At 47.2% G+C, this 25,024-nt stretch overlaps 1 protein-coding gene across 1 annotated transcript in view; it reads left to right on the top strand.

Annotated features, from left to right (window-relative positions):
• Positions 1–24,675, top strand: part of LOC116969171 (protein NLRC3-like) — a 29,287-nt gene extending 4,612 nt beyond the window's left edge. The window contains exons 2-9 of the mRNA XM_033016089.1: positions 13,053–13,222; positions 17,385–17,556; positions 17,638–17,703; positions 20,596–21,017; positions 21,531–22,318; positions 23,604–23,690; positions 23,846–24,013; positions 24,182–24,675. Coding sequence (XP_032871980.1) covers positions 13,061–13,222; positions 17,385–17,556; positions 17,638–17,703; positions 20,596–21,017; positions 21,531–22,318; positions 23,604–23,690; positions 23,846–24,013; positions 24,182–24,269 — 1,953 coding nt within the window. The 5' untranslated portion in view covers positions 13,053–13,060 and the 3' untranslated portion in view covers positions 24,270–24,675. The remainder of the gene's footprint in view (positions 1–13,052; positions 13,223–17,384; positions 17,557–17,637; positions 17,704–20,595; positions 21,018–21,530; positions 22,319–23,603; positions 23,691–23,845; positions 24,014–24,181) is intronic.
• The last annotated feature ends 349 nt before the right edge of the window (positions 24,676–25,024 follow it).

The following is a 25,024-nucleotide window of genomic DNA, read 5'->3' as shown; positions in this document are numbered from 1 at the left end:
TCAAAGGGCCGATGAGCTCCGAGCGAGCCAACGGCCATCCACACTTCAGTAGAAGTTGCGATCACTGTCGTACATGGCATTGTAAGGAATGATGATAAAGCACACACACCAAGATCCTATACTTCCAGCGGCGGAAGTCCGCAGGAGCAGGAGGACGGTGATGTGTGATAATATCAATGGTTAATAGGTGCAGAGTAGGCCATTCGGCCATTCAATGTGATCATTGTGCTCATCTTCAATGAGTACCCCGTTCCTGCCTTCTCCCCATATCCCCTGACTCCGCTATTTTTAAGAGCCCTATCTAGCTTCCAGAGAACCTGCCTCCACTGCCCTCTGAGGCAGATAATTCCACAGACACTGTCTGAGGGGCGGGGGTGGAGTGAAGGACCCCACTGTCCAGGGCGTGAGAGCAGGGTAGAGACCCTGTTGTCGGGGCGGGGATAGTGACCCTGCTGTCGGGTCGAGGGACCGCATCATCCAGGGCAGGGGAGGGGGGAAAGAGACCGTGCTGGGCCGGCGAGGATAGGGACCTCGCTGCCCGGGGCGGTGTTGCGGCAGAGGACCGTGGAGTGGGACCTCGCTGGCTGGGGCGGGAGGCCGGGGAGAGTGCCCCCCCCCCTACAACAGCAGATTCCATTCGATGAGTAGGTTTCTGCCGGTCCCCAGTGGACGGGTCTGATCTTGGGGAGTGACTCCGGTTAAGTTAATCCAGCATTTTGTGTCTATCTGCGATTTAAACCAGCATCTGCAGTTCTTTCCTACACGGTTGACAGCATGTGTGGTGTCTTCAGCCGAAAGTGTTAGACTACGCCAGATATAAATGCCCCAACAATGTGACTGGATCAGATTGCCTGACCTGCAGCACACACGGGGAGAGGGAATAGGGGATCAACAGAAGGGCGAGAGACCTGAGCCGGAGAGAGTACAGGAATGATTGGGAAGGTCTGTCTGCATTAGGGTCATTTGATGGGTATAAAGACTGCCTGGGAGCAGCTACTAGAGGGGAACGAACATGTGATGATTAGAGGTTTTCAAAAGCGAGAGACATGTTCAGACTCAGTGACAGTTAGCTGAAGAAGCAAAGAAGTTAAGTTTTGTGAGCATTGGTGAACAAAGTATTTTATAGGTCTGATGAGGGAAAATAAGAGAACGTTTGTCAGGGATGGGAAGCTACTCCCAGCGAGTCATTTGAGGTTTAATGAGGAAATGAGAGAGAACCAAGGAATTAGGAAGGTTATAAGAGACCTGAACCCGAAAGGGTTGATTGTTGTTGGGGAGAGAACGCAGGAAAAGTGGTGGGCGACCAGCACGGGAAAGTTCAATGGTGGTGAGGGTCAATGGAGGTGGTTGATTGTCAGATGGTTGGAGATGAAACTAGGACTGAAATGAGACTAAAGAGAAAACGAGTCAAAGGTCTTCTAATGCGACACAATGTTTGCATGGCCGTCCGAAGGGGGGGGGGGGTGCGTTAGGTGCAACCCCACCCCCCTTTCTCCCCCCCCCCCCTAAAAAAAAATCACAAAAAAATTAAATAAAATAAAACGGAAAAACAAAAAAATCGGGGGGAAAAAAATCAACGTTTCCACTTTGGAAACGGCCAGTTCTCTGTTCTCCCGTCGGGGCCCAAACCATCTTACTCTCACACCACCCCAGCTGGGCCCATGCCACCCCCGCTGACCTCGGCTGGGTCCACGCCACCCCCGCTGGGTCCACGCCACCCTCGATGACCCCCGCTGGGCCCATACCACTCACGCTGGGTCCACGCCACCCCCACTGACCTCTGCTGGATCCACGCCACCCTCGCTGGCCCCACGCCACCCCTGCTGGGCCCACACCACCCCCGCTGGGCACACGCCACCCTCGCTGACCCCTGCTGGGCCCACACCACCCCCGCTGAGTCCACGCTACCCCCGCTGGCCCCACGCCACCTTCACCCCCCCTCCAGCTGGGCCCGCACCACCTTCATCTTCGCCCCCCCACCCGCGCAAGAAAGAGGGGGGATGTGAGAGGGGGGAGGGGGAGAGAGAGAGGGGAAGGGACGGGAGAGGAGAGAGAGAGAGATGGGGGAGGGGAGAGGGAAAGGGGGATTATCTTTAGTGAGATTGCAAAATTAAGGTAGGTTTTAGAGCTATTATATTTTCTCCATATGAATAATGTTAAACAATATCAAATAATATCAAACAATTGGAACTGCTTTCTTTTCCTTGATAACAATACTGAAAAATATGAATTCCATAGTTTGTGACATAAATACACATTTTAATGGGATCATTATATACAGATGTAACATTTCAATTTTGGGATCGGGGGGAGGGGGGGGGGGTTGGGGGCAAATATGCGTCAAACCGATAGCCTAAGAGTTAAAAGATAGCCTAATCAATAAAGAGCTGAGAAGAGGAATCAGAGCTGCCAAGGAAAGATACTCTGAGAAGTTGAGGAGCAAGTCCTCAGCTAATGGCTCTTCTTCAGTTTGGAAGGGCATGCAAGAAATCACCAGCTATAAGAGGAAAGCCCCCCGCTCTTTGGACAATCATCAGCTGACGAATGACCTGAATGAGATTTACTGCAGCTTTGAAAATCAGAAACGTAACCCTGGTACCACCTCCGCAACAAACACAGCCAGACCCCAGTCTGCAAAGAATGGACCCTGCACCCTCTCCTTCCCATTCACCACTTCACACCTACTTAAGACAAGACTCCAGTATGAAAAGAGTGGACATTTCCCACCCCAAGCAACACTTCACACCCACTCACAGCCTGACCTCAGTCTGCAAAGACTGGGCCCTTCTACACCCACCCCACTCCAATCACCACTTCACACCCAATTACTCATTTTTAATCAGTCTCTGCCTGCTTCAAAGTCTCCACTATTGTCCCTGTATCCAAAAAGGTAAGGATTATTGGTCTTATCGACTACAGGCTTGTCGCACTGACCTCTGTAGTCATGAAGACCGTTGAAAGGCTTGTGCTGGCCAAGCTGAAAAATATTACAATCCCTCTGCTGGACCAATCCCTCTGCATTTTGCATATTGGGCCAATGTGGATGATGCAGTCAATCTGGGCCTGCACTTTATCCTCCAGCACCTAGACCACCAGGGAACCAATACGAGGATTTTGTTTTATTGATTTTAGCTCTGCATTCAACACCATTGTGCCAGAGCTACTACGCTCCAAACCTTCTGAGTTGACTGTGCCTGAACCCCTCTGTCGGTGGATCACCAGCTTTCTGACAGACAGGAAGCAGCATGTGAGGCGGGAAAGCATATCTCGGACCCGCAAACGCTCAGCATAGGAGCACCGCAAGATGCGTACTCTCCCCTCTCCTCTACTGTCGCCACACCAATGTTGCAGTTGCATAAGAAGTTGGTGAGGCCACATTCAGAGTATTGTGTTCCGTTCTGGGCACTATGTTATAGGAAATATGTCATTAAACTGGAAAGGGTACAGTGAAGATTTATGAGGATGTTGCCAGGACTAGAGAGCCAGAGCTATAGGGAGAGGTTGAGGAGGCTGGGAGGATGAGGGATGATCTAATAGAGGTGTATAAAATCATGATTTGAATAGATATGGTTGAGTCTTTTGCCCAGAGTAAGTGAATCGAGGAGCAGAGGACATAAGATTAAGGTGAAGGGTAAAAGATTTAATAGGAATCTGTGGGGTATGTTTTTCACACAAAGGGTGGTAGGTGTTGGGAACAAGCTGCCAGAGGAGGTAGTTGAGGCAGGGACTATCGCAACATTTAAGAAACAGTTAGACAGGTACATGGATAGGACAGGTTCGGAGGGATATGGATCAAACGTGGGCAGGTGGGACTAGTGCAGATGGGACATGCTGGGCCGAAGGGCCTGTTTCCACACTATCACTCTATGACTATCTTTCCCTCTCAAACCCATTCTCCTGCCTTCTCCCCATTGCCTCTGACACCCGTATCAATCAAGAATCTATCAATCTCCTGAAAAATGTCCATTGACTTGACCTCCACAGCTGTCTGTGGCAATGAATTCCACAGTTCACCACCCTCTGACTTAAGAAATTCCTGCTCATCTCCTTCCTAAAGGAATGTCTTTTAATTCTGAGGCTGTGGTCACTGGTCCTAGACTCTCCCACTAGTGGAAACATCCTCTCCACATCCACTCCATCCAGGATTTTACCAGGCTGGGACAGACAACAACAGCTTCACAGCGTGTCCCAAAGCTTGTGTCCTGTCCTGCATCACCCAAGGCAGCAGAGACGTTATAGGAGAGGGCAAGCATCGTAACAATGTAGATCACGATGGTTTGGGTAACATTCAGGAATGTCTATGCACGTCACATCATGAATATTACTGAAGAACGGTCTTGACCCGAAATATAATCTATACCTTTTCTCCAGAGATGCTGCCTGACCCACTGAGTTACTCCAACACTCTGTGACATGTCACCTATCCATGTTATCCAGAGATGCTGCCTGCCCCTCTGAGTTACTTCAGCACTCTGTGACATGTCACCTATCCATGTTCTCCACAGATGCTGCCTGACTCGCTGAGTAACTCCAGCACTCTGTGAAACGTCGCCTATTCATATTCTCTGCAGATGCTGCCTGACCCACTGAGTTACTCCAGCACTTTGTGACTATTTTCCCTTCATCCATCTGCCCAAGCCCCCTCTCCCCCCTCCTTTCCCATGTTCCTTTCCACCCATAAACCTTTCTCCGCCTTTACATTTCACTCCTCTTTCAAATCTGCTCTAGTTATCTACATTCATTTTTCTTCTTCACTATTTAGTCATAGAATGATGCAGTGTGGAAACAGGCCCTTCAGCCCAACTTGCCCACACCGACCGACATGTCCCATCTAAACTAGTCCCACTCACACGCGTTTGGCCCATCTAAATCTGTCCTATCCATGTACGTGTCCAAATGTTTCTTAAACATTAGGATAGTCCCTACTTCATCTGGCAGCTCGTTACATACACCCAGCACCCTATGTGTGAAAAAGCTACCTCTCAGGTTCCTGTTAATTTCTGAAATATTGGTCATAAATTTGGTGCATAAATGCTCCAAAATAAGGCTCAGAATGCATTAGGGAGCACCTAAAACCCCTGAGCTTCCAGGACCCTTAAGCGGGCCCTGGACCTTGGCATCGAGGGACTTCACGCTTCGCGTTCGTGATGTGCGCAGTGCGCACATTATTTCACCTTAAGTTGTTTGTAATCCTGTCATGCCACCCCCCTTTTTGAAAAGCTTCGTACGGGCCTGGTTTGAATGACGTGAAATGTAAAGCTAGTGGAGAGATTTGGGTGGAATGGTTGGGGAAATTTGCGGATGGTGAATAGGTTATGTATAGGAATAAGGAGAGAAGGGGAAATACTAGGAAGTATTGAAAGAGGTTGGAGAATTCTATCTAAACTAGTACACTGCAGTACAAGAACAGACCCTTCGGCCGGCGCTGTCTGTGCCCAACATGATGCCAGATTAAACTAATCTGCTCACGTGAAGTTTGCAGCATAATGTAGAACTAGTGTGAATGGGTGATCGATCGTCTCCGTGGAGTCGATAAACTGAATACTTTCAAATCTTAGAAATCAATATTCCCTGTATATCCTTGGCCCTATCTTAAAGCCCTTCAATGCCATTCTCTCACCAGCATCCACCACCAGCCTTGACAGGGAGATGCCATTTGGATTCTGCAAAGTTCTTCCGCTCTCATTTTAAATCTGCCATCTAGTTCTTGGTTCCATTCCCCTTTAAAAAAAGACTTTGAGCACAGAGGGAGCTGGAAATATGGAATGTGTTGCCAGTTGAGGTGCGTACAATAACATGATTTTAGTGACATTTGGGCAGGTACATGGGCAAGAAATGTTTGAAGTGATAATGGCAAACAGGGCTTGCTCAGATAGGGCAGGTTGGTCGACACGTCTGGACGAAACATCTGTGCGGTGTGACTGTGATTCTGCCACATAGCGAGAGAGAAATAATCTGAAAACATCTACATTAGAAAGAAAGATGAAAACAAACCATTTAAATACAATTGCATTATATCGTCTTGCATCTATCATTACAATTCCAGGATGCAAGACGTGTTTGAAGTAACAAAGCCAAATGGAAAATAATACGTGGCCATTTTGTACGTATATCAAAAAAGGTAGATAGAGCACAGTTATCTACAGCACAGGAAAGGTCTTTTCGGTCCACAATGTCCATGCGGACCGATGCCAAATGAAACTCATCTCCACTGCCGTCACACAATCCATATTTCACCATTATCTGCGTATCAAAAAACTTAAATACCACTATCGTATATGTCCCAACCACCACACCTGGCAGTTTCATACCATTTCAAGCAAGGTGAAACCACCATAAAACCACACAAAACACCACACTCACAGTTCATTAGACATTCAGTGTGTTCAGTTGATTCACAACTCAGACAGAGTTGTGACCTCTCCCTCCCCCACCATGCAGAGACTAAGCCACACCCACACTTTCGTATTTTATAATTCCTCCCCTTCCACCAGAAAAGGTGTGGCCTTCCTGGCGTGATTGACAGGAGAGAGATTCTCAGCATTTTTTAAACACATAACACTTTTATTTTTCATTGATGGGAAGATCCTCTGCACCTGATCAGCGGAGGGGGACTGAGTAAGATGGGCAAAAATCACAGCCGTAAGTGGTAGCGTTTTACCTATATATTACGAAATCTCTGTTCTTGACCGCTTTTGGCCTTCTGTGTTGCGATTTCCGAGAGAACGTCGCCACCTACGGCCGTCATTTTTGGCCACCTCGCTCAGAGCCCCCCTCCGCCACATGTGTGCCGAGGATTTTTCCCGTCGATGAAAAATGACAGAGATATTAATGTTTTTACAGAATTCCCCATTCTCTCTGCTGCCCCTGCTGGAGAGAGGGGGGGGACTATAAAACCAGGAAGTGGAGTGCCTCAATCAGTCTCTGCAAGTGGTGTGCCGCAATCAGTCTCTGCAAGTGGTGTGCCTCAATCAGAGCTCTGAATAACACTGAACAAATGTCTCCACAGCTGTGAGTACCCATAGTGTGGTTTGAAAATGAAAATATGGTTAGTTTGAGGGAAAAAAGCACTGCCTGCAAATGGTTGTTTGGGTTGAAGTAAAAAGGCACCCTCTCTCTCTCTCCCCTCCTCTCTCCCCACCTCTCTCTCTCCCTATCCCTCTCTCTTTCTCTCTCTCTCTCTCCCCCCCTGTCTCTCTCCCTTTCTCTCTCTCTCTCTCCCCCCCTCCTCTTTCCTCTCCCCCCCCCCACCTCTCCTCTCCCTCTCCGCATCCCTCTCCTCTCCTCTCCCCTCCCCCCCCCCTCTCTCTCTCCCCTCTTTTTCTCCCCTCCATCCCCTCCCCCACCAACCCTCCCCTAAACTGCCCCCTCCCCTCCACACACCCCTACCTCCTTCCCTCCACCCTCCCTCCCCCTCCCTGCTCCCCGCCTCTCCCCTCCCCTCACCTCCCCCCCTCTCAGCACACCCTCTCACTCCCCTCCTCTCCTCCTCTCTCCCCTCCCCTCCCTCTCCTCTCCCCTCCATCCCCTCCCCCACCCTCCATCCCTCCCTAACCCCCTCCCCTCCACACCCCCTACCCTCTTTCCTCCACCCTCCCCCTCCCTCCCCGCTCCCCACCTCACCCCCCTCTCAGCACCCCCTCTCTCTCCCCCTCACTCTCACCCTCTCTCCTCCCCTCCTCCCCCACCTTTCCCCCCTCACCCACCCTCCCTCCCCTCCACCCCCCATCCCTCTTGCCCCTCTCTGTGTCTCTGTCTCTCTCTCTGCCCCTTCTCTCTCTGCCCTCACTCTCTAACCCCGCCCCCCCCTCCCTCTCTAGATGTGACTGCGTTGGGGGCTATGCGTCAGTAGATAGGGTGGTTATGGGGTAAAAGGAGCAAATTAATAATATTAATATAATATTAAGGGGGTAATTAGCGGGGGGGGGGGGGTAGTTAGTGTGTGTGACGCTGCATGCTGCCTCCCCCTGAAGTTGTCAAGTTCAGACAAACAACCCTTTAACCATATAATAACCATATAACAATTACAGCACGGAAACAGGCCATCTCGACCCCTCTAGTCCGTGCCGAACACATAATCTCCCCTAGTCCCATATACCTGCGCTCAGACCATAACCCTCCATTCCTTTCCCATCCATATAACTATCCAATTTATTTTTAAATGATAAAAACGAACCTGCCTCCACCACCTTCACTGGAAGCTCATTCCACACAGCTACCACTCTCTGAGTAAAGAAGTTCCCCCTCATGTTACCCCTAAACTTCAGTCCCTTAATTCTCAAGTCATGTCCCCTTGTTTGAATCTTCCCTACTCTCAGTGGGAAAAGCTTTTCCACGTCAACTCGGTCTATCCCTCTCATCATTTTAAAAACCTCTATCAAGTCCCCCCTTAACCTTCTGCGCTCCAAAGAATAAAGCCCTAACTTGTTCAACCTTTCTCTGTAACTTAGTTGCTGAAACCCAGGCAACATTCTAGTAAATCTCCTCTGTACTCTCTCTATTTTGTTGACATCCTTCCTATAATTAGGCGACCAAAATTGTACACCATACTCCAGAATTGGCCTCACCAATGCCTTGTACAATTTTAACATTACATCCCAACTTCTATACTCAATGCTCTGATTTATAAAGGCCAGCACACCAAAAGCTTTCTTTACCACCCTATCTACATGAGATTCCACTTTCATGGAACTGTGCACAGTTATTCCCAGATCCCTCTGTTCACCTACATTCTTCAATTCCCTACCATTTACCATGTACGTCCTATTTTGATTTGTCCTGCCAAGATGTAGCACCTCACACTTATCAGCATTAAACTCCATCTGCCATCTTTCAGCCCACTCTTCCAACTGGCATAAACCTCTCTGTAGACTTTGAAACTCTTCTTCATTACCCGCAACCCCACCTATCTTAGTATCATCTGCATACTTACTAATCCAATTTACCACACCATCGTCCAGATCATTGATGTACATGACAAACAACAGTGGACCCAACACAGATCCCTGTGGCACCCCACTCGTCACTGGCCTCCAACCTGACAAACAACCATCCACCATTACTCTCTGGCATCTCCCATTCAGCCACTGTTGAATCCATCTTGCTACTCCACCATTAATACCCAACCATTGAACCTTCTTAACTTTGCGGTGCCTTTTCACTTCAACCCAAAACCCGCCCAAAGAGCCCTTTGCAGTGCCTTTTCACTTCAACCCAAAAAACCCCCAAACAAGCCTTTGCAGTGCCTTTTCACTTCAACCCAAACCCCCCCTCTCCAAACAACCCTTTGCAGTACCTTTTCACTTCAACCCAAAACCCGCCCCAACAACCCTTTGCAGTGCCTTTTCACTTCAACCCAAAATCCCCCCAAACAACCCTTTGCAGTGGCTTTTCACTTCAACCCAAACAACCATTTGCAGCGCATTTTTACTTCAACCCAAACAACCATTTGCAGTGCATTTTTACTTCAACCCAAACAACCATTTGCAGTGCAATTTTACTTCAACCCAAACAACCATTTGCAGTGCATTTTTACATCAACCCAAACAACCATCTGCAGTGCATTTTTTACTTCAAATTCAGAGCTCAGAGAGACGTGACCCTCTGGCTTCCTCCATCTTGCAGAGACTGAGTGAGGCACACCACTTCCTGGTTTTATAGTCCCTCCCTCCAGCAGGGGCAGCAGAGAGAATGGCAAATTAAAAAAAAACATTAATATCTCTCTGATTTTTCATTGATGGGAAAAACCCTCTGGTCCAGGAAGGCGGAGGGGGCTCTGAGCGAGGTGGCCAAAAATGACGGCCGTAGGTGGTGGCGTTCTCTCGGAAATCACAGCACAGTGAGCCAAAAGCGGTCAAGATCAGACTTTTAGTAATATACTAGACTAAGTGGGACCCGTTGGGTCCCAGCATCACACGGGAGGGCTGGACACCCTACACAATATTCCACCTCTCCACCAATTCCAATATTGAGGTGGGGGATGTCAGTGGAGGAGAAGGGGCAGTGAGCGATTTACTCATGACCTGTGGACTCACTCACTGCCTTGGGATTAACTCATGCCCTTTAGACTGACTGACTCTCACGGCTTGTGGACTGACTGATGCCCGACTTCTGGAGTCATGTCCGACTTTTGTAAACTGAAAACGGTAACATCTACATTGAGGAACAGCTTCTTCCTGACAGCCATCACGCTATTAAACATAACAAATAAGCTCTGAACTACGAAATACTATATTATTTCACACACGCATATATATTCACATGCACTCACACACATATGCACACACACACACATATATTCATACACACACATATTCACTCACACACACATATTCACTCAGACACACACACACGTACACACACATATTCACACACACACACATATACACACGCACATATTCACACACACACACAGACTCATTCACGCACACACAAACTCAATGACACACACATTCACACAAAGACCCACACACACATAGACTCACACACACACACACAAACACACGGTCTCACTCATTCACACACTCAAACAGACTCAATTACACACACATACACAGACTCATCCCCCTCCTCAAGACGCTGCCCTATGGGCGGTAAATGTCGTGCAGCCAAGGGCAGCTTCAGGCGGGGGTTGTCGTGAACTGATGAGAAGGGGGTGGGGTGTCCTCATGCAGGGGATGTGGACGGCTTCAGTAGGGGGTGCGTCCTATAGCATGGCAGAGAGCAGCGTCTTGAGGTGGGGGATGTCAGTGGAGGAGGGGGGGCAGTGAGCGATTTACTCATGACCTGGACTCACTCACTGCCTTGGGATTAACTCATGGCCTTTGGACTGACTCACAGCTTGTGGATTGACTGATGCCCGACTTCTGGAGTCACGTTCGACTTTTGTAAACTGAAAACAGTAACATCTACATTGAGGAACAGCTTCTACCTGACAGCCATCACGCTATTAAACATAACAAATAAGCTCTGAACTACGAAATACTATATTATTTCACACGCATTTATATTCACATGCACGCACACACACTCACACACTCATATTCACACACACACATATATAATCATGCACACGTACACACACATATATTCACACACACACACACATGCCCATATTCACACACACACGCACACATATTCTCACACACACACACACACACAGATATACACACGTATTCACACGCACACATTCTCATACACATATTTACACACACAGACTCATTCACGCACACACAAACTCAATGACACACACATTCACATAAAGACCCACACACACAGACTCATACACACACACACGGACTCACTAACTCACTCACACACACACACACACACGCACACACGGACTCAATCACACACACACACACATATATATATATTCACACACACACATATAGACACACACATTCATATATATCCACGCACACATATATCCACGCACACACATATATTCACGCACATGTCAAAGACAACACAGACATCATGCTTTAGTTACCTGAAAACGGTTGCAACCATTTTAAAACCCAAGAGAAACAAATTTGCAAACGCTTTATAACAATAACAAATGCTTTTTATTTTCAATACACATTTCAAAGACAATATAGATAGACAAATTTACAAATGCATTTCATGTTCAATACACATTTCAAAGACAATATAGATAGACAAATTTACAAATGCATTTCATGTTCAATACACATTTCAAAGACAATATAGATAGACAAATTTACAAATGCATTTCATGTTCAATACACATTTCAAAGACAATATAGATAAACAAATTTACAAATGCATTTCATGTTCAATACACATTTCAAAGACAATATAGATAGACAAATTTGCAAACTCTTTCCAACAAAATGCCAAGAAACTTCAGACCATGGTGAATGGTGAACAACATACATATCAATTGGCTGAAAAAGCATATGGAGGGGACTCACCTTGGAGTAGAGCTGCAGCTCAGAGAGCCGTGACCCTTTCACTTCGTGGTCCGGAAGAAAGTGATTGAAGCAGGACACTTCCGGGTTTTATAGTCCCTCCCTCCCGTGCAGCCAGCGGGGGCAGCAGAGAGAATGGGGAATGTTGTAAAAACATTAATATCTCTGTCATATTTCATCGACGGGAAAATTCCTCGGCACACATGCGGCGGAGGGGGGCTCTGAGCGAAGTGGCCAAAAATGACGGCCGTAGGTGGTGGCGTTCTCTCGGAAATCGCAGCACAGATCGCCAAAATCGGTCAAGAACAGAGTTTTAGTAATATAGATAGTTTACCTGATTTGATTAGATAGCATACAAACAAAATATTTTCACTTTTCTTTAGAACATGTGACAATAATAAGTGTCAGCACAGTAATGCAGCTGGTAGAACCGCTGCCTCACGGTGCCGGTGACTCTGGTTCAATTCTAACCACGGCCACTGTTTGTGTGGCGTTTGCATGTTTTTCTTATGACGGCGTGTGTTTCCTCCCACATCCCTATGGCATGCTGGCATAAACGTCAATTGCCCTCTGTAAATGTGTCCCTAATATGCAAAACGCCAGATAACATAAAACTAGTGTGAGCGGGTGATCGATTGATGATTGGCATGGACTCGCTGGGCCGAAGGGCCTGTTTGCATACTGTGCCTCTGAACTCTGAATGCTAAAGATAAAGCTAAAATGTAAGAATAAGTCGAGTTTAATGTTGCAACGGTGTATTCTGTCAAAAGATGTCTACATTGTGTCCATCCAGAATCAAGAAGAGAATGCACCCGTGGGATTGAACAGTGGGAGGGACAATTGTTGTGAGTTAGCGCATTGTTTAGATGCCGCAGGGAATAAGTTACAGCAACAGCCTGGGGACCATTGTCAGGGCAAGCCGAGGATCGAGGTCTCCCTCCGTGCAATGTGCTGGTAGACAGCGGCGCGTGGCCTGACAGCAACCTGCTGATCGGAGCGCCTCATCTACGTCATGTGGTCTGCCTTTTAGCAGAGTGGGGTGGAGACACTCCAAGTGCAGCTACCGGTGGAGGAAAACAGACAACCCTTGATAATTCCATTATTTTTTATTCATCACAGCTCCTCCAATGTCTTCGATGACGGAGCTCCTGGAATGGTGGGATGATTGGCAGCTGCTCGATTTGACAAATCATTATCGCCAGAGGCTGGAAGAGGCGATTCAAGATGCATTGGAGAATGTCGTCTTCGTTCTAGCATACGAGAGATATTTCAGTGAGCAAGATTACAAGGTAGGGAGATGAATGGATGAGTGGGTTACTTCAGCTGATACTCAAATGTTTTCATGCACAAATATTGTGGGCCGAAGGGTCCATTCTTGTGCTGTACTGCTCTCTATAATTACAGCTCAGTTCGGCGCAGTCACAAAAAATATCCCGTACAGTGGTGGTGAGTTTCTCAAACACGTCGTTATATTCAGGATGTGGTGCAATACACTGACACAACCCAAAGTGTTTCAATGATTCACATCGCTAGCAAATTTTCAAAACACTCGCGACACAATAGTTCTATGCGCATTTTACATTTTTGGGATAAATAATAGATGATCAACTTCGCTTTGCAGTCTTACATCCTTGTTTTTCCCCAGAGTCATTTTTAATCTCTGCTCAATGGATACAATTAAAGCCCTTCTGTTATTTCCTGTTGAGTCTTATTAACCTCAGCCTGGTTTACAAACTCCTATATTTATCGTTACTCTGGTCAGCTATGCTTTACAATGTAAACACTTTCTGAATCAATAATTGCCTTTCCCAGTATCACCCAGTGTAATTTACCTTCTATATGTTGACATTTTTCCCCAACATGCTTCCTTAGTATGTAAACTCTTCGGTTAAACATGTTACTAACTTACTCTTATGAATTTCAGAATGTCTTACATCAACCACTGGGCCATTTCGTTTAAGATCTATTGTTAGCAAGATGATAGGCAAAATAATCAAAAAAATAATTATTATTTGAGAAAGCAGTAAGTAATCAGACCATGGCAACATGCTTTAATGAAGGCAAATCAGGTCTGACAAATGTATTTGAGTTGGTTAAAGGTTTAACCCACAGGGTACACAGAGGGAACTGCATTTGCAGCAATCTTAAGCAAAAAAACAAAGTGCTGGATGAACCCAGCAGCCCTGGCAAATTCTGTGGAAGGAAACAGACAGACTACATTTCCGGTTTGGACCCTTCTTCAGAGTAGATTGTGGGGAAGCTGTGGCGTTCACAGGATCTTCGAATGGCATTTGATAATGAGCCCTGTAAAATGCAAGTGACGGGATCTTAGTTTAGTTTAGTTTGTTGTTGTCACGTGTACTGGGGTAGAGTGAAAATCTTTTTGTTTTGTGCTACTCGAACAACAAAAAGATTATTCACGATTACAATCAAGTTGTCCACAGTGTAGAGGTCCAATGATCAAGGTTACAAGAATTATTGCAAAATTGAGTATAGAAGCAGGGAGGTTCTACTGCAGTTGTACAGGGTCTTGGTGAGACCACACCTGGAGTATTGCATACAGTTTTGGTCTCCTAATCTGAGGAAAGACATTCTTGCCATAGAGGGAGTACAGAGAAGGTTCACCAGACTGATTCCTGGGATGTCAGGACTTTCATATGAAGAAAGACTGGATAGACTCGGCTTGTACTCGCTAGAAATTAGAAGATTGAGGGGGATCTTACAGAAACGTTAAAAATTCTTAAGGGGTTGGACAGGCTAGATGCAGGACGATTGTTCCCGATGTTGGGGAAGTCCAGAACAAGGGGCCACAGTTTAAGGATAAGGGGGAAATCTTTTAGGACCGAGATGAGAAAAACAATTTTCACACAGAGAATGGTGAATCTCTGGAATTCTCTGCTACAGAAGGTAGTTGAGGCCAGTTCATTGGCTATATTTAAGAGGGAGTTAGATGTGGCCCTTGTGGCTAAAGGGGTATGGAGAGAAGGCAGGTACAGGATACTGAGTTGGATGATCAGCCATGATCATATTGAATGGCGGTGCAGGCTCGAAGGGCCGAATGGCCTACTCCTGCACCTATTTTCTGTTTCTCTAAAGACCCATATATTCCAATTAAAGATAGTTCAAGTTCTCCAATGAGGTTGCTAGAATGTCTGGAAAGGTGCTAGAAAGACTCGAACTGGTGAGAGGACGGTACAGTTGTTTGATAATAGCTGGATAATAGCTTGAAACTGAAATGGCAATGGAAATGAAATGCAAATGAGATGAGTTGTTTGGCCTGTCTGAAACCACTCATATCGGCCCACAAGGCCCCTGTTAGCCGAGAAACCACCCCTTTTGCCCAAAAGGCCCGTGCCTGCCAGGAAATGTTCAGAAAAAGTGCCTTTCACTAAGATTTCACTCACATTGTTTTTATTAAACAGTTCCTTCAGGCCTGTACTAGCCCAGGAGAAGTCCCTTCGGCCCATCAGTGAGTAGTCCCCCTCAAGTATTAACCCTCACCCCAGTATTTTTCTCCCTCCCTTCATTGGCTCCCTGTGAGATCCAGGCCAGGATACACTTTCCTCCCTCATTGCTGTGATCTGCAGAAATAGATGAAAAATGTCTAAAATTGATTCTCCACCTCTCCCCCTTCTCTCACAGAGTCCTCTGTTTTGGGCAGAATTTCTGGCAGTTTCCGAGCTGCCAGCCCACCAAGCCTGAGTGACTTGAACTGCCAGCCCACCAGGCCTGAGTGACTGAGCTGCCAGCCCAAGAATCCATTCGGCCCACAATGTCCAAACTAGCCCTCTGCAAACCAGTCCCTTTGGCCCACAACACCCATACTAGCGCTCCAGAAAGGCCCCCTCCCACTGGCCATCAACATTGGAATTGGTGGAGAGGTGGAATGTTGCGTTGGGGGACCAGCCCTCCCATGTGAACATGGGACCCAATGGGTCCCACTTAGTCTGGTATACAAATATAATTGACAAACGCAAGTGCAATACATAGAGTGGGGGGGGGGGGGGGGGGGGGTTACTCACAGTGTAGAATATTGTTCTTAGCATTGTAGCATACCAGGTTCATTGACAGATCTCGGAGTAAACCCACGCAGGACACAGGGAGAACGTACAAACTCCGTACAGCCAGAACCCGTAATGAGATCGGACCCGGGTCCCTGGTGCTGCATTCACTGTAAGGCAGCAACTCTACCGCTGCGTCATCGTGACCACCTTCTAGCGCTTTGTTTTATTTGATTAAAGAGAATGCATTTTCTCTTACAGTACATTGCAGTAGTGAGGTATGCGCATGTGTTAATCGATGAAAGACGCAAAACGCTGGAGCAACTTAGCGGGTCAGGCAGGATACCTCTGGAGGAATGAATTAGGTGAAGTTTCGGGTTGAGATCCTTCTTCAGATTGATAGTCAGGGGAGAGGAAAACATCTGTCCCTGTGCCGTTTCTCCAGAGATGCTGCCTGACCCGCTGAGATGCTCCAGCATGTTGTGACTATCTTCGGCATCAACCAGCATCTGCAGTTCCTTCCCCCACTTTTAATTGATGAAGTCGGATGGTGCAGAACGTCCTATTCTCCATTCATCACACGCCCGCATTGTGCTTCGCAGTGGCTTGAGAGGTCATTTTGAACAGTGTGAGACTGAAGAATTTGATCCCATTGATACTCCAGGAAATTGTCGACAATCTCTAATTCCCAATACTGTTGTGAGACTGTAATGCTCTCAGTTACGAAGACCCAGCCGGCCTCTACATTCACTGCTCCATATGTCTGGGAAGTCCATCCCTGAGCAATTCCTTGCTTTCATATTTGATGTGACTCTGTCCCGCTCCTTCACAATATCTTCCTTATTAATCTTGTTGTTCAGTTGGAAATGATACAGGCTTGATTAACCAGCATGCCCAGGCCTACTTCTTGAGTTATATGGAGAGGTTAGGTAGGCTGGGATATTTTTTTCTTTGGTGTGCAAGTGAATGAGGGGTGACTTTACTGAGGTGTGCAAGATAAAGAGATGCTGGGATAAAGAGAACACAGTCTTGTTTTCCAGGATAAAGGGTCCACAAACTGGAGGGTGCAGGCTTGAGGAGAGATGGGAGACATTTAGCATCTGGGGACAACAGGTTTACCTGGAGAGCAGTCCATATCTGAAACACAATGCCAGAGGAAGCTGGAAAAGCGGATAACATTAGGGATTTCAAAGTACATTCAGCCAGATGAGTGGATAGGAGGGGCTTACGGGGCTGTAGGCCAAATGCAGGCAAATATCCCTAGCTTACAATTGCCACTTGGTTGGCATGGACAATATGGGCTGAATGGCCTGTCTACCTGTGGTACATTGCTCTATCACTCTACCACTTAAGGCACTGTGACTCCAGTAAATCCATCGACTAGGTTAGCCGAGGGTTCCGTTTCCGTTCAGTACAGCTATATAACTCATTGTCTCTACGCTCTTCACAGCAAGTCATCAAACGCACAAAGAGAGGAAGCCGTGCAGCCGGTTCTAGACTTCTCGTCAACCTGGTGACTGAGAAAGAGCCGCGGGTCCGTAAACTGATATGGAAATGTTTCGTGAAAATGCACCACCTGCTCCCCAAACTGGACGAGTTGCTGAAAGCAATGGGGGAAGAAGGTACAGGACATTTTTCTATATAGAATTTGACCTTTTCGTCAAAATGCAACTCGGACTCATTTCACGAACTGATTCCAACAGGTTCTGATCTGATTGAATCGTTCAAAGCCAGGAAGGCTTCCTGGGAACTACCTGCTCATCTGAAAGGTATTCAATTGCATGCTTTGTTCAGTTTAGTTCAGGGATACAGCATGGAAACATGACATTCTGCCCGCTGCGTACACGCCATCCATCGATCACCCTTCCACGCTAGTCCTATTGTATCCCATGTTTATATCAACTTGCAGCCTAGGGACAATTTGAAGAGGTCCAATTAACCTACGTCTTTGCGGTGTGAGAGGAAAGTGAAGGACTCTGGGGGGGAAAAACCCTCACGGTTACAGGTAGAAGCTGCAAACTCCACAGAAACAGCACCCAAGGTCAGGATCAAACCTGGGTCTCTGGCACTGTGAGGCATCTGGTCTTCCAGGTCTCCCAGCTTTCTCCTACCACCCTCACTTTAAACAGCCTGAAGAGGTTCCTGACATGACATATCTCATATCCTTATTCTCCAGGGATGCTGCCTGACCTGATGAGTTCCTCCAGTACTATCCTAGTTTTCTGTAAATCTGCAGTGTGAATTTGTGATTCTCATACTGAATGTCCCGTGGGCAAATGTATACCATATTCTTTCTTCACCACTATCAACTTTGTCAGCACTTTCAGGGGTTATGGATTTGCACCACAAGGATCAACACTGCTCAGAGCATTGTCAGTAGACAATAGGTGCAGGAGTAGGCCATTTGGCCCTTCGAGCCAACACCGCAATTCACTATGATCATGGCTGATCATCCACAATCAGTATCCCGTTCCTGCCTTCCCCCCCATATTCCCTGACTCCGCTATCTTTAAGAGTCCTATCTAGCTATCTCTTGAAAGCATCCAGAGAACTGGCCTGCATCACCCTCTGAGGCAAACAATTCCACATTCACAACTCTGTGTGAAAAAATGCTTCCTCATCTCCGTTCTAAATGGCTTACCCCTTATTCTTATAAGATTAATGTGGCACCTGGTTCTGGACTCCCTCAACATCGGGAACATGTTTCCTGGCTCTTGCGTGCCCAAACCCTGAATAATCTTATATGTTTCAATAAGATCACCTCTCATCCTTCTAAATTCCAGAGTATACAAGCCCAGCCAATCCATTCTCTCAGCATACGACAGTCCCGTCATCCCAGGAATTAACCTTGTGAACCTACGCTGCACTCCCTCGATGGCAAGAATGTCCTTCCTCAAATTTGGAGACCAAACCTGCACACAATACTCTAGGTGTGGTCTCACTAGGGCCCTATACACCAATGGAAGGACCTCTTTGCTCCTATACTCAACTCCTCTTATTATGAAGGCTAACATGCCATTCGCTTTCTTCACTGCCTGCTGTACCTGTATGGTTACTTTCATTGACTGGTGAATAAAGACCCCCAGATCCCGTTGTACTTCCCCTTTTCCCAACTTGACACCATTTAGATAATAATCTGCCTTCCTGTTTTGCTACCAAAGTGGATAACCTCACATTTATGCACATTAAACTATATCTGCCTTGCATCTGCCCACTCACCCAATCTGTACATTCTCATAGTATCCTCCTCACAGTTCACACTGCCACCCAGCTTTGTGTCATCTGCAAATGTGCTAATGTTACTTGAAATTCCTTTTATCTAAATCATTATGTATATTGTAAACAGCTGCGGTCCCAACACCGAGCCTTGCGGTACCCCACGAGTCAATGCCTGACATTCTGAAAGGGACCCGTTAATCCCTACACTTTGTTTCCTCTCTGCCAACCAATTTTCTATCCATGTCAGCACCCTGATCTATTCCTCTCTTGGTTGTATACACATCTATAAGATCACTCCTCCTCCTCCTGCGCTCAAGGAATAGTCTTGGCCTACTCAAACTCTCCCTATAGCTCAGACGCTAAAGTCCCGGCAACATCCTCGTAATTGTTCTCCATACCCTTTCCTGCTTGATAACACATTTCCTATAACATGTTCCGCAACTCCATCAATTTTGGTTGTGTCGGGAAATTTACGAAGCAGCCTATCTATACTTACGGCCAAGTCATTTTCATATATCATAAACAGCAAAGTTCCGAGCACAGATCACTGCTGACTCCATCAGTCACAGACATCCAGCCAGAATAACTCCCTTCCAACACATCCATCTGTCCTGCATCAGTAAAACAGTTCTGAATACAACCGAACAATTCACCGTGAATCTAATGAATCTTAGTCTTCTAGATCAGCCTACAATGATGGGGTATATTAAATGCTTGTCAAAAGTCCATGTAAAAAACATCCACTGCCCGTCTCATCGATCATCAAACATTACCTCCTCAAAAACACAGTTGTTCATATGACATGACCTATCGTGTACAGAGTCACGCTGACTTTCCCTAATAGTCATATTCTATTCCATGTGCGAGCAAATCATATTCCAACGAACCCTCTCCACTGGCTTCCCAACCACATGTTGTTCACCAGCCTATCATTTCCTGGTTTATCTCTACTTCATTCCTTAAACAAAGGAACAACCCTGGGTATTCTCCAGTCCTCTGTGATTATGGATAGACAGGTCATTGATAGTGTTAAACATTGGAAGTTCAGTATCTAATGAATGACGGCACACCGGACCTGCTTTCCAGGAAACTCTTTCATTCCCGCGTTGCATGCTCTTGAATTTAGAGTTGTAGCGATAGATTTATACTATCACACAGCACGGAAACAGGATCTTCTATCTAATTTGTCCAACCCGACCTAAATGCCCCCATTTAAGCTCTCCCGACCAGCCGCGATTACCCAATATTCTTCTAAACCTTTCCAAGTATATAATTTTTCCAATTTTGTTCTGCTTAGTTGACCAATATGTAACAATAACAATCAGATAACATATAATCAATAACAGTCAACTAATGACCGTAATATTAGAATCCGTGAATACGTTTTTCTTTGCAAGATGAATCTAATTTCAGGACCTCTTGTTTATCTCACGTAATAAAAGATGTTCAGCAGAAGCACATGGAGACACTGAAGGCACAGACTGAAACACTGAGCGTGAACACCATCCTGATGAAGGAGAAGGTTAAGGTTTTCCAGCTGCTTGATCGAAACGCTGAGCTCACAATCATCTCCACTGTTCGAGATCGGACACTGGTGGAACATGAGCTGTTGGCAAGAGGCATAGACCATGAAGAGTGGAGAGAGGAACATCTCGGGGGAGAGTTTGAAAAAATCCGAACTGATCAGTTATTCCAGAGCAAATCCAAATCTGGGAGTTCGTCTGCCGTGGCCGGAGTCCCGGGGATCGGAAAAACAACAATGGTGCAAAAAATTGTTCATGACTGGGCCACGGGAAAAATATACCAACAATTTCAGTTTGTCTTCAGTTTCAAATTCCGGGATTTAAACACGATTAAGGGCAGAGTAAACCTGAGGGAACTGATTCTGGATCAGTATCCTTACTTTGGGAATATCCTGGGAGAGGTCTGGAAGAACCCAAAGGGATTGCTGTTTATATTCGATGGTTTGGATGAATTCAAGGGTAGAATCGATTTTGCTGACAGTCGGAGAGACACAGAACTTAAGCACCAGTGTCCAGATCCCGAGTGGTGGTGTGAAGTGTCTGACATTGTGTACAGTTTAATCCAGCACAAGCTGCTCCCAGGGTGTTCAGTGCTAGTGACCACCCGCCCCACTGCGTTACATTTATTGGAACAGGCGAAGATCAGTGTCTGGGCTGAAATCCTGGGATTTGATGGTGAGGAACGGAAGGAATATTTCACCAGGTATTTTGAAGATCAGTCGGTGGCAGCAGCTGTTTTCAAACACGTGAAGGAGAACGAGATCCTGTACACCATGAGCTACAACCCCTCCTACTGCTGGATCCTCGGCCTGGCACTGGGCCCCTTCTTCACACAAACACACCGGGACCCGCAGCGAGTTCCCAAGACCATCACCCAACTATATTGCTATTATATTTACAACATCCTGAAAAACCACGGCCGTGAGATTGAGAGCCCCCGTGACGTGTTACTGAGGCTTGGTCAGATGGCCTTCACTGGAGTGGCTGAGAAGAACATTGTGTTCACAGATGAAGATTTAACCACATACAATCTGCAGCCATCCCAGTTCCTGTCCGGGTTCCTGATGGAACTTTTGGAGAGAGAGGGTTCAGCCCGGAGCGTGGTGTACACCTTCCCGCACCTCACCATCCAAGAGTTTGTAGCCGCACTTGCACAATTCATGACTCCACATTCCGGGGATATCAAGACACTCCCCTTTGAAGCCCATAGCATGACAGACGGGCGATTTGAAGTATTTCTCCGTTTTGTCGCTGGTCTCTCCTCCCCACGGTCAGCTTGGATCCTGGAGGAGTTTCTGGGTAAATTCCCTCGTGAAACAATCTGCCGAGTGATTGACTGGGTGAAGGAGGAGGTTAAACGCCGGGCTGGAAACACAGAGAGTGAAGCTGGTAAACGGAGCTTCCTGAACACCCTGCACTACCTGTTTGAGTCTCAGAATCCTGCACTGGCTAAGCAGACATTGGGATCTGTGGAAACACTTTCATTCAGTGGACTGGGACTGACCCCGATTGACTGTGCGGTCCTGTCTCATGTCATCGGGTTCTGTGATACAATCAAACACGTCGATCTGTGGAGATGCCGCATTCAGTGTGAAGGTCTCCAGCGGCTGGGACCGGCTCTGCACAAGTGTCAGAACTTGAGGTAACTGTCCATTTGACGCTACCACTGAACTGTAAAATTGTTTCGCTATTTTGTTATTCCGTCCAGCACCCCTTCTAGGGGGCCGAGCGGCCGTCACTGTGCACGGGGCGCACCCCTCCTATTTTACCCACCCTCCCCCGGGTTGCCGGTGGTCGACCCCTTCCCCCTCCGGGTCACCGGTGATCGACCACTTCCCCCGGGTTGCGCGTGTTGCCTGCTGCCGTTCTCTGCACGGGTAACATTTCCCGGTCATCGGGGAATGTGAATAAACGGTGAAAGTCACCAAACACCACAACCACAGACTAACTAGACTATAACTCAATAACTAGACTAAGTGGGACCCGTTGGGTCCCAGCATCACATGGGAGGGCTGGTCACCAACGCAATATTCCACCTCTCCATCAATTCCAATATTGCTCGCCAGTGGGGGGGGGGGGGGGGCTTTCTGTTGCGCTAGTGTTGGTTGTTGTGGGCCGAAGGTACTGGTTTCCAGAGGGCTAGTATAGACATTGTGGGCCGAATGGATTCTTGGGCTGGCAGCCAACTGTTGCAACGATTTTAAAAGCCAGCCAAGGCAAACTATTGGGGAGTAAGCAGCCACCTGACAACCAAAATTCATTGTGTGAACACAAACTTTAAAAAAAAGGCGAGGCAATCAATTGGGCAGCAAGCAGCCACCTGTCAACAAAATTCGTTTTGTGAACACACACTTTCTTGTAATAAAAGGCGAGGCAAACAATTTGGCAGCAAGCAGCCACCTGACAACCAAAATTCATTTCGTGAACACAAACTTTTTTTTTTTAAAAGGCGAGGCAAACAATTGGGCAGCAGCCACTTTATAGCCGCATCGAGGGGACTCACCGTGGAGTAGACGTGCGTTCAGTGTTATTCGCATCTCAGAGTGCCGTGACCCTCTCGCTTCCTGGGTCTGGCAGAGACTGAGTGAGGCACGACATTTCTGGGTTTTATAATTCCTCCCACGTGCCGCCAGCAGGGAGAATGGGGAATTTTGTAAAAACATGAATATCTCTCATTTTTCATCGATGGGAAAAATCCTTTGGTCTCGGAAGGCGGAGGGAGGCTCTGAGCGAGGTGGCCAAAAATGACGGCCTTAGGTCGTGGCGTTCTCTTGGAAATCGCGCCACACTGGGCCAAAAGCGGTCAAGATCAGACTTTTAGTAATATAGATGTGCTGAGGTGTTTCCAGAAATATCTGTTTGTGAGAAGTTATCTATCTCAGCCCTGGGGTTGGCATCAGTTTGTTTCATACTCTGTCTATGTTTAGACTGGGAGACAACGACCTGGGAGATTCCGGAGTGAAACTGGTATCTGCGGCTCTGAGGAACCCGGACTGTAAAATACAGACACTGTGGTAAGTCCCAGACCGTGAGAGATTATGTTTACAGTCACTGGTTGTCTGACACTGAACATTAATGTTATCAGTAATTGTGTCACTGATAAACACTGGGGATTTGCACTGTCTCCTGTCTCTCTGTGTCCCTCACCCTCACTCTCCTTCATCTCCAGGCTGCAACGTGTCGGTCTCACAGATTATGGAGCCGAGGGTCTCGTCTCCGCTCTCCATACAAACCACTCACTGACGGAGCTGAAACTGGCACTCAACTCCCTCACAGACCGATGTGTCCCCGCTCTCCGCTGCCTCATCCTGAATCACCCGAATCTGGAGCAGATCAAGTGAGTGTTTGTGTTAATGTTTAATGTGATAAAATATCAGGAGATCCGCGGGCTTCTTTCTCCTGTGATTTTGTTCTGTAAGTGTTGTTGAAATATTAATCCCAGTCCCTGTTATTGACACTGTTGTTTCATCTGTTTATTTCCTCTTTATTCCTCGACTTGTTTCAGGCTGGGAGAGAATCAGTTCAGTCCGACCGGGAAGAAGGAACTGAGGTCGCTGCAAGAACCCAGACCCAGACTGAGTGTGGATGTGTGAACATCTCTGGTGTAAACGTCACCGCCCTGGGGACCGGAATATTGTTGGCCGATTCCCCGCCCTCCCCATTAAACAGCGACCCTCCCCTTTAAACGGCTGCCCTCCCCGGCGCTTCCCGGGCCAGCCGGGCTGTGAAGTCAAAGGCGACCCTGCCTGCTGTCACGTGACCCGGGTACACGGCACTGCTGCTGATGCCGGATAGCCAGTGCTGCCCTCCAGTGGGGGGTGGGGGAATTGCAGCAAGACCTGCAGGATCCCGGATGTGACTATCATCAGCTGTTGCTGTGGCTTAATGGTGACAACTGTATCCATTTGGCAGAGAAGATTAAAAATGACTCTGAATTCCAGACCAGGGCATCGGAGATGTCCTCATTCATCAGGGAACGGGGTTCCCCTCTTCTACTACAGATGAGGCTCTCACCAAAGTCTCTTCTACATGTCGTAACTCTGCTCTCACTCCCCATCCCCCCACTTGTAACAAGAGCAGAGTCCCCCGTGTCCTCACCTTCCACCCTACCAGCGGTCACATACAACAGATAATCCTCCGACATTTTCGCCACCTCCAACATGATCCCACCACTGGCCACATCTTGCCATCTCCTTTCGGCTTTCCGCAGAGACCATTCCCTCCGTAACTCCTTGGTCAACTCGTTCCATCCCACCCAAACCACCCCCCCCCCTGCCTCTTTCCCTTTCAACTGCAGGAAATGCTACATTTGTCGCTTTGTCTCCCCCCTCCAGTCCATTCAAGGTCC

This window comes from Amblyraja radiata, unplaced genomic scaffold, assembly GCF_010909765.2.
Source record: "Amblyraja radiata isolate CabotCenter1 unplaced genomic scaffold, sAmbRad1.1.pri S117, whole genome shotgun sequence".
Taxonomy (NCBI): domain Eukaryota; kingdom Metazoa; phylum Chordata; class Chondrichthyes; order Rajiformes; family Rajidae; genus Amblyraja; species Amblyraja radiata.
The sequence above is the reverse complement of the archived record's forward strand: the minus strand, read 5'-3'. Positions and strand labels throughout refer to the sequence as shown.